Here is a 9,932-nt window from a genome sequence, read left to right as displayed (position 1 = left end):
TTAGCCAAACTACTCCAGTCAAGAGTATGGCAGCCGGAAGAAGATGATGACATAGAGTCTGACTCCCACCAAACGAATCCCTTTGCGACCCTGTTCGCTACTAATCAATGAGGTGTCCAGATGAAGAAATAAAAAGGAACAGATGGAGATATACGGTGTCCTTTCTGCTGGAACCTGCACCATGTTTGTTGTATGTTTGTTTGTTTAATGTACATGTTTGTTGTTTGAAAATTTGAACTTTTTTCATAGCCCCACGCCACCACCCTTTTGACGGCCAATGACTGTTAATGGAACAAGTTTGTCCCCAGACAACCATTCAGAGGAACTAGTTTGTCGATAAACACCACCCATAGCTACTTTCCTGATTTGGTCACGAGAGGCAGCCCCCCACAACGACCACATTCTTACTCGCTCTTGCCGGTCGCTCAGGCAGTGGAGAAACGGCACTAGTCCCCGCCTTGCCTGAGGACCCCTCCCTCTGGTCAGCTACGCTCGGGTAGAACACAAACGGCACTGATCACTGTCCTACCCGCCGCAGCCCATACGCACCCCATTTTGGCACTTTCAGTTCGAAATTCTTTTGTTTGTTTTTGGCGACCCTTAGGTTGCTTCCGTATGCTATTTACATCCTCAAACACTAGGATGGTAGATCGCACAGGCTGCGAGACAGCTCGCACTATGTCAGTATTTTCCTCGGATGTCTTGTCCCAAATATTTGGTTTAAAAAAAAAATGAGGGAGTCACAGATGGTGACCAATCATAATGGGTAATTGGCAACAAAGGACAGACAGACAGACATACGAGATCTTAAGCAAGATAATAACAGATATTATGCTTGTGTCCATAGAACTCCGGAACCTCAGAGGAAGAAAAAGAAGTCAGAGAAGACCGACAAAAGGAAAGATGAAGACGACCTTCATCTTATTCACCTGGATCTTAGCGGGATCCCTTCAGTTGCGCGCGGACGCTACCCCCCTGACCCCTACCACACAGGCTGTGAATGATTCCCACCCCTGCCATACACAGAACCCCGAGATAGTTAGTCCTAAGACAGTTAACGATACCCCGACCTGGTGTGATATGTTTATCACCTGGTATTCACTATTCTGCATAGTAGAAGCCCTCTTAGTACTGGCGATACTTTGCAGTGTCGTGCAGACACTTAGAATCAGAAAATGGCGAAGGAGAGCCTACCACTCTCACACCCCGGTATACACATTTAGGTCCCCTATTTTCGGACGTCACCAAACCCTCAAACCCCTTGACAGGAATTAAAGTGCACCCACTTCTCTTTATGTGTGTTTTAGAACATTGAACATTACAGCGCAGTACAGCCCCTTCGGCCCTCGATGTTGTGCCGACCTGTGAAACCACTCTAAAGCCCATCTACACTATTCCCTTATCGTCCATATGTCTATCCAATGACCATTTGAATACCCTTAGTGTTGGCAAGTCCACTACTGTTGCAGGAAGGGCATTCCACACCCATACTACTCTCTGAGTAAAGAACCTACCTCTGACATCTGTCTTATATCTATCTCCCCTCAATTTAAAGCTATGTCCCCTCGTGCTAGACATCACCATCCGAGGAAAAAGGCTCTCACTGTCCACCCTATCCAATCCTCTGATCATCTTGTATGCTTCAATTAAGTCACCTCTTAACCTTCTTCTCTCTAACGAAAACAGCCTCAAGTCCCTCAGCCTTTCCTCATAAGATCTTCCCTCCATACCAGGCAACATTCTGGTAAATCTCCTCTGCACCCTTTCCAATGCTTCCACATCCTTCCTATAATGCGGCGACCAGAATTGCACGCAATACTCCAAATGCGGCCGCACCAGAGTTTTGTACAGCTGCAACATGAGCTCATGGCTCCGAAACTCAATCCCTCTACCAATAAAAGCTAACACACTGTACGCCTTCATAACAACCCTCTCAACCTGAGTGGCAACTTTCAGGGATCTATGTACATGGACACCGAGATCTCTCTGCTCATCCACACTGCCAAGAATCATACCATTAGCCCAGTACTCTGTCTTCCCGTTATTCCTTCCAAAATGAATCACCTCACACTTTTCTGCATTAAACTCCATTTGCCACCTCTCAGCCCAGCGCTGCAGCTTATCTATGTCCCTCTGTAACTTGTAACATCCTTCCGCACTGTCCACAACTCCACCGACTTTAGTGTCATCTGCAAATTTACTCACCCATCCTTCTACATCCTCCTCCAGGTCATTTATAAAAATGACAAACAGCAGTGGCCCCAAAACAGATCCTGTGGTACACCACTAGTAACTGGACTCCAGTCTGAACACTTCCTATCAACCACCACCCTTTGTCTTCTTCCAGCTAGCCAATTTCTGATCCAAACTGCTAAATCTCCCTGAATCCCATGCTTCCCTATTTTCTGCAGTAACCTACCGTGGGGAACCTTATCAAACGCTTTACTGAAATCCATATACACCACATCAACTGCTTTACCCTCATCCACCTGTTTGGTCACCTTCTCAAAGAACTCAATAAGGTTTGTGAGGCACGACCTACCCTTCACGAAACCGTGTTGACTATGTCTAATCAAATTATTCCTTTTGTTCAATAAAGAATTGTAAACCTCTGTGCCTGACTGCCAAGCCAGAGAAACTTGTGTTGCTGCTGTTAGTACATTTATAATGGTGTCGAATTATTGTTGATTGTTTGAGTGAGGGTAGTTTATTGAGGATAGTTCGAGGTTCCAGTTTTTTTATTTTGTAATGCATGCCTGAATGGCAAAGCGCCCCGTAGTGTTTTACACTGATGTATGTAAGTAAAATGATTTTAGGTAAAAATTGTGTTTCATAGGATAGGGCAGTGTAGAGCTCATGAACTGCTTATGGGTGCCCCGCTTGGTCAGAGAACGAAGACGACGCAGGAATGTGATCCTTCACACTTCGCGTTGAGGATCACGAGGAGGGAGTGTAGCCATCTGGGATGGCCACTTCCCGATTACAAAATGGACACTTTGCAAAGATTGCAGGGAAAATGGACAATCCTGAGAAAGCAAGCAGGTGCAGGGTTTGTCTGTGGATTGGAGCCGTAGCTCCCAGACAAGACCGATACTGCAAAACCATTACCATACTAATGATCCATCCCCGGGGACAAAAGAGTAACATTTAAGTAAACGATACCAAGGCAGACACATCGGCGCCAGAGGAGACCAGAACAAAGCAGGCCAACAGCAACCTAGGACACGCCCAGCATTCAGGGCACCCACCCCTCTATTGGAGGAAATCGATAGGAACGATTGGGAAACGGCCCAATTAATTGGGGCCAAGTTTAAGGCCCTCCCAAAACCGCGCGAAGCCCCTTTTGGGTATAAGAAGAATCCCCCAAGAGAGAATCGCTCTCTTGCGGCTCCAGCTCTCACCAAGGAGAGACCTGTCAAAGCAACATCAGAACCAGTAAGTCCAAGGTCAACACACGCTACGAGACAGACGCTCTTAGCTGTTATTCCATACTGTTATTCCCTCTCTGGGAATAGAGGGATACGGACCCAGGAAGTGTTGAAGATTGTAGTCGGGTAGCATGGTCGGCACGGGCTTGGAGGGCCGAAGGGTCAGTTCCTGTGCTGTACTTTCTTTGTTCTTTGTTTATACCAGTTCGACCCCAGCAGCCTCAGAACCGAACGGCCATTGTTCCTTTGACTGAGTCGGCACCCGAAGCTAAGTATAGGCTTTTAGCAGTAGTGATAGTTTAGGTTGTAGAGTTTTATGCATGAGTGTATTTGACTGTGTGTGTAAATAAATGAGCATTGAGTTTGAATTACTAACTGGTGTATCGAGTCTTTGATCAGTATTCGGTTTTGAACCTTGTGGCGGTATCGAAAGATACCTGGCGACTCTAGAGCAAAATGTAATTAGAATTAAGGAAGGCGACCATATTGGCCGCCATCTTCAGAGCCAAATTAAGAGGAACACAATTAGCAACAATTCTCTGAGGGCTGGTCTGTTGAGCGCCTTCTTGTCCCTTGATTAGAAGGCGTTCGACAGGGTGGATCCACCAGTACGTCAGCCTGGATTTTGTGTTTCAAATGTGTCTGGAGTGGGATCAGAAACCATAATTATCGTATTCATTGGGGGGAGTGCTATTACAGAGTCACAGCTTACACCAAAAGTGACAATTTCTATTGAGTGAGAGTAACAAGTGATATTGAGTAAAGGTGGCTAAACAGAGTTGAGGTACAGGTCGGGTGCGATCCATCGGAATGGCAGGACAGGCCCAAAGTCCTGAACGATGTCCTCCTCTTCCTATGTAATGGATTTGAAGAGCTGAATTATGTATTCCTGTTCCGACGTTGCAGGTTTGAGACACTAAATGGCCTCCTCAAGGAGCTGAATGGTCTTGTTCTCTTCTTACATCGCAGGCTCTAGGGCAGTGGTAGGAAACCTGTAGCCCGGGAACCACATGCAGCCCATCTGGGTACTGAGTGCGGCCCACAAGACATTTTGTTGACCATTTCCCACACGCAGGACTGCCATATTCTGCTGCTTTACGTGTCATTTTTTCCCAACCGTTATGACTGAAGTGATACGCATGCAAAGCAAGGGCGAGTGAAGTGAGGTGCATGTAACATTGGCTGTGAGAACCGTGCGCTCCTTCTGTATCCAAAGTGTAAATATTTATTTTATTTTTTACAATTTGAAACTGATGACAGACCTACCAATATATAAATGATTAAATATTTTCCATAACTCGTTATGAAATATTCAATGTGTATTAAATGTATTTAATCTTATTCATGGGCTCATGGGTAGTGAACGCTAAATGGCCTTCTATAATGTAACTTTACAGAGAGATTGCTTGGCAATCACCTGCTCCTATCTATCCTCCGTCCAAATTGAATAATGGCTGGAAGCCAGTAAATTAACTCTTTTGCCTGGGTGGACTGGGAAATGAAAGCGATGATCACCTGATGTGTGATTTTGGACTTCCCCTTTGAGGCTTACCCACGCACGAATGAAGAAGCAGTTATCAGTGAATTCGAAATCGAAAGCAAGAGCTCAGTGGCCAATATAGTCTGGCCAAGTCAGGAGCTGATAGAGACAAATAAATAGAGGGAGAGAAGACTACTTCTGAAGGATATACCTGGTCCATGCTGAACAGCGGGAGAGAGAAGACTGACTGCTCCTGAAGGATATACCTGGTCCTGGTCCATGCTGAACAGAGAAAGAGGGAGAGAGCAGACTGCTCCTAAAGGATATACCTGGTCCTGCTTCATGCTGAACTGCACCTGATGTGTAATTTTGGACTTTCCCTTTGAGAATTTCTCTGCCAGTCACGAATGAAGAAACAGTATGCCGTGAAATAGAAATCGATAGCAAGAGCTCAGTCGCCAATAAAGAGAGATAGAGAAGATTGCTCCTGAAGGATGTACCTGGTCCTGGTCCATGCCTTGCTGTGCATCCTGGCAGTGGGAGCCGCGGAATCGGGACTTCAAGCGCCGAGTGCGGACAGTCTGACAGAATGTCGGAAGATCCGGAAAGACTTGACTGCCCTCGAAGTTCTGCCCGGCGGAGGCTGGGACAACCTGAGGAACCTGGACAGGGGGAGGGTGATGGACGCCAGCTACTCGCAGTGCCGGACCACCGATGACGGGCTGTATCTGATCCCGGACCAGGTGTACGTGGTGCCGCTGAAGCGCACCAGCGTGGACATGATGTCCGAGCTGATCGAGGACTGGCGCAAGTACGAGAGCACCACCAGCGCCTCGGTCAACGCCGAGCTGTCCTTCCTGCCCTTCCTCAACGGCAAGTTCTCCGCCGACAACCAGCGGGTGAGGACGCAGCAGGCCCGCGGCGCCAGCGTGACCACCCGCATCCAGGTGCGGAACCTGGTGTACGAGGTCAGGGCCCAGGCCCACTTCCAGCTGGACCGGGCCTTCCGCCAGCAGCTGGTGCGGATCGGCAACTCCATCGAGAACAACCAGACGGCGGCCGCCCGCTACTACGCCGAGCTGCTGGTCCGCGACTACGGCACGCACCTGCTGACCAGCGTGCAGGCCGGCGCCAGCCTGCTGCAGGAGGACCAGCTGCGCTCCAGCTTCGTGGCCGACAGCCGGGGCGGCAAGACGGCCATCACCGCCTCGGCCAGCGCCACCTTCTTCCGCGCGGTGAACCTGGGCCTGGGCGCGCAGGCCGGCCAGGAGGAGCAGCAGACCCGCCTCTACCTGGGCAACCGCTCGCACTCGCGGATCGAGAGCCACGGCGGCGCCCCCTTCTACCCGGGCGTCACGCTGCAGCGCTGGCAGGAGCAGCTGGCCGGCCACCTGGTGGCCATCGACCGGGCCGGCCAGCCCCTGCACCTGGCGGTGGGCCCGCGCAGCGTGCCCGAGCTGCCCGAGCCCACCGCCCTGGAGGTGTCGCGGGCCGTCGAGCGGGCCGTCGGCCTCTACTACGCCGTCAACGCGCACCCCGGCTGCCTGGACGCGACCTCGCCCAACTTCAACCTCGGCGCCAACCTGGAGGACGGCTCGTGCGCCGACTCCTTCCGCAACTTCACCTTCGGCGGGGCCTTCCAGGAGTGCAGCCCGCTGCCCGGCCCGGACGCCGGGCCGCTGTGCCGCGGCCTGGAGCAGAGGAACCCGCTCACGGGCTCCTTCAGCTGCCCCCCCGGCTACGCGGCCGCCCGGCTGCGCGACGGCCTGGCCGAGGAAGCCTACAGCCGCTACGAGTGCCGCCAGCACTGCCACACCTGCTGGCTGCTGGCCACCTGCTGCCAGGACGTGTGCGGCGACGCCTACTACGTGCGCCGGGCCCAGTTCCGGGCCTCCTGGTGCGCGGCCGGCCCGCTGCGGCCGGCCTCCGGCTACCTCTTCGGCGGCCTCTACACCGCCGGCGGCGCCGGCAACCCGCTGACCCGCGACCGCTCCTGCCCGCCCTCCTTCTACCCGCTGGTCCTGCTCCGCGGCCTGCGCGTCTGCGTGGGCGACGACTACGAGCTGGGCCTCCGCTACTCGGTGCCCTTCGGCGGCTTCTTCAGCTGCGAGGCCGGCAACCCGCTGGCCGGGCGGCGCGGCCGCCCGCAGCCCGACGCCGAGCCCCCTCAGGCCCACCCCAAGAGGTGCCCCCCGGGCCACAGCCAGCACCGCGCCGACATCAGCGACGGCTGCCAGGTGCTGTACTGTGTAAAGTCCGGCGCCTACCAGGGCCTCGGCCTGCCCCGCCTCAACGCGCCGCCCTTCTCGCAGCTGCCGCTCCTGAGCGGCGGCCCCACCAACACGGTGGTCGTCCTGGCCGAGCACCAGCAGCCCTGGCTCAAGGACAGCCGCACCGAGCTGTGGAAAACCGCCCGCGCCTCGGACGCCAGCCGCCTGTTCCCGGAGCGCCCGTCGCCCGGGTCCACGGCCGGCATCGCCGTCTCGGTCACCCTGGCCGTGGTGGGGCTGATCGCCCTCGCCTACTACGGCCGGAGGCGCTGGAAGAGCCGCGGCTACCAAACCCTGAGGAGGTCCAGCGCCAGCTCCGACTCTGCGGAACCCCAGGTCGCCGCAGATTCGCGCCCTCTCATCCAGGATGGCGAAGTCTGATCAGAAAACACATTCCCGAGGGGTGCGGATGGGAGGAGATGGTGCGGAAAGAATGGGGCTGAAAATGTCATTCAACATGAACGGTTGCAGTGCAGGCATTGCTATGTTCAGTCATGTATTACTTTGACCAAAAAACAACTCACTTCAGTCTAGGTGGTGTATGGGGACAGTAACCAGGAGAGTGGGATAGACGGTGTGATAGTGAAGGGTAAAGGGGTAGTAACCAGGAGAGGGGGGATAGACAAGTGTGATAGTGAAGGGTATGGGGTCAGTAGCCAGGAGAGAGGGATAGACCGGTGTAATAGTGAAGGGTATGGGGACAGTAGCCAAGAGAGAGGGATAGACAGGTGTGATAGTGAAGGATATGGGGGCAGTAACCAGGAGAGTGGAATGGACAGGTGTGATAGTGAAGGGTAAAGGGGGCAGTGACCAGGAGAGTGGGATGAGACAGGTGTGACAGTGAAGCGTCAGGGGCCAGTTACTAGGAGAGAGGTATGAGACAGGTGTGATGGTAAAGGGGCAGTGACCAGGAGAGTGGGATGAGACAGGAGTGATAGTAAAGGATATGGAGCAGTAATCAGGAAAGTGGTTTAAACTGTTTTGGATATTAAGACATGTGGGGAATGGATAGGATTGTGTGAATTTAGCCTGGGTGGGGCATTTCAGAGTGTGGGGCAGTGAGTGGGAGAGTGATTAAGACTGAATTGGATATTTAAAGGGTGTAGGGAATTAATAGGATAGAAGGGGATAAGGCAAAATATTTGAGAGTAATTAAGAGAATGGGATTAGACTGGATGGAATATTAAAGGAAATACAGAATGAATAGTAGAGTTGGATTAGAATAGGCATGGACCATTGTTGAGATAAACACCGACTGAAATGACAAACCTATTTCTCTGAAAACATTCTGTGATTCATGCTAACTGCCTCAAAGTTCACAACCTGTTTATTGATCTGCTTGGTGTTACTTTTTGGTTTAGCATTTTAAAACCAATACAAATATTTTGATTCAAAAGAAACATTGCTTTGAAGTTTGTAAATCGTTCTATCAATTGAAATTGTAAATGGGATGACTAGGAAAATGAGATATAATTTTCTTAACCACAGTAACCCTCTATGTTGAGTACTACTAATGAAATCTCACGAGAGGAAAACACTTTTTAAAAATGAAATTGATGTATGTTTGTTAAATAAAATTGAGTTGAATTCTTTCACCTGTTTTTTTGTGTGCATTTCAATAACAATTTAAACTTATATCACACTTTAAATGTGGTAAAAATCCCAAGACTTTTAACAGTTGCTGATCAGCAAAGTTTTATATGGAGCCACATAAAGCAAACTTAGATCAGGGGACTAAAATCTTGGTCAAACTGGTAGAAAATAAGGAGAGCTTTAACGGAAGTGAGAAAGATAGATAGGCAAGAAATTCCAGAATTCGGGGATTGGGCAGCTGGAGACACAGCTGCCAATGTTGTAGTGATGGAAGTTGAAAGGGAACAAGAACCTGAAAGGGAACAAGAACCTTAAAGGCAAAAAGGAAAACGCCAAATGCTGCAAGCATGGAAATTCTGTAAATTGCAAGAAACTCTGCTTCTCCCCAGATGTTGACCGTGTCTTTCCACTTTTTAACAATTCCCACCTTACATTTATTCCTGTGCAACAGCTTTGTTTCTCAGTGATTCAAAAATTATGGGGAATTTGCCGGTCAGTGGCGGGAATGGGGTTGAATCGGGTGGGAGGAAAAAATGGGTTTAGGGCAAGTCTCCCGACCCTCTCTGTCCTGAAGAACAAATAGACAGCCTCTTTCAAAAACGGCGGTTAGAAAAACAGCGGCTCAAAAGAGGAAGTATTTGAGAGTTACTGGACCCTTGCAGAGCTATAGAAATAAACCAATGGAATCCTTCCTTTGGAACTGCCTGGACTTGTCATAAGAACTAGGAGCAGGACGAGGCCATCTGGTCCTTCGAGCCTGCTCCGCCATTCAATGAGATCATGGCTGATCTTATGGATTCGGCTCCACTTTCCCGCCTGAACACCATAACCCTTCATTCCTTTATTCTTCAAAAAACTGTCAATCAAGAGGCTTTTGAAAGGTCTGTGAAATTGAATGTAAACAATGCGGTCCCATGCTTTTAGCTTCTGGGCATGCACACAGGATTGAAAAACTTAAAGGGCAATGAAAATAACCACTTTCTACCACATTAAGGAGAATACTTGTATCTTCATCTCACAGACTTGAATTTAGCATGCTGAAAAACAGTTTAAAGGCTGCAGATGGGAAGATGAGCCAAACTCCATCCCAGGAAATACCCTGATCTGAAGCCCTCCAACCCAACCCCCCCCCCGGACTGGAACCTCCCATGTAGGACCCCC

At 50.5% G+C, this 9,932-nt stretch overlaps 1 protein-coding gene across 1 annotated transcript; it reads left to right on the top strand.

Annotated features, from left to right (window-relative positions):
* The first annotated feature begins 4,923 nt into the window (after nt 1-4,923).
* On the top strand, nt 4,924-8,773 carry LOC140392045 (macrophage-expressed gene 1 protein-like). Its single transcript, XM_072477239.1, has one exon. It carries the CDS (start codon nt 5,403-5,405, stop codon nt 7,557-7,559), a length of 2,157 nt encoding a protein of 718 aa, XP_072333340.1. The 5' UTR covers nt 4,924-5,402; the 3' UTR covers nt 7,560-8,773.
* Nucleotides 8,774-9,932: the final 1,159 nt, after the last annotated feature.

This window comes from Scyliorhinus torazame, chromosome 15, assembly GCF_047496885.1.
Source record: "Scyliorhinus torazame isolate Kashiwa2021f chromosome 15, sScyTor2.1, whole genome shotgun sequence".
NCBI lineage: Eukaryota > Metazoa > Chordata > Chondrichthyes > Carcharhiniformes > Scyliorhinidae > Scyliorhinus > Scyliorhinus torazame.
Note: the sequence above shows the minus strand (reverse complement) of the source record. Positions and strands in the feature narration are given on the sequence as shown.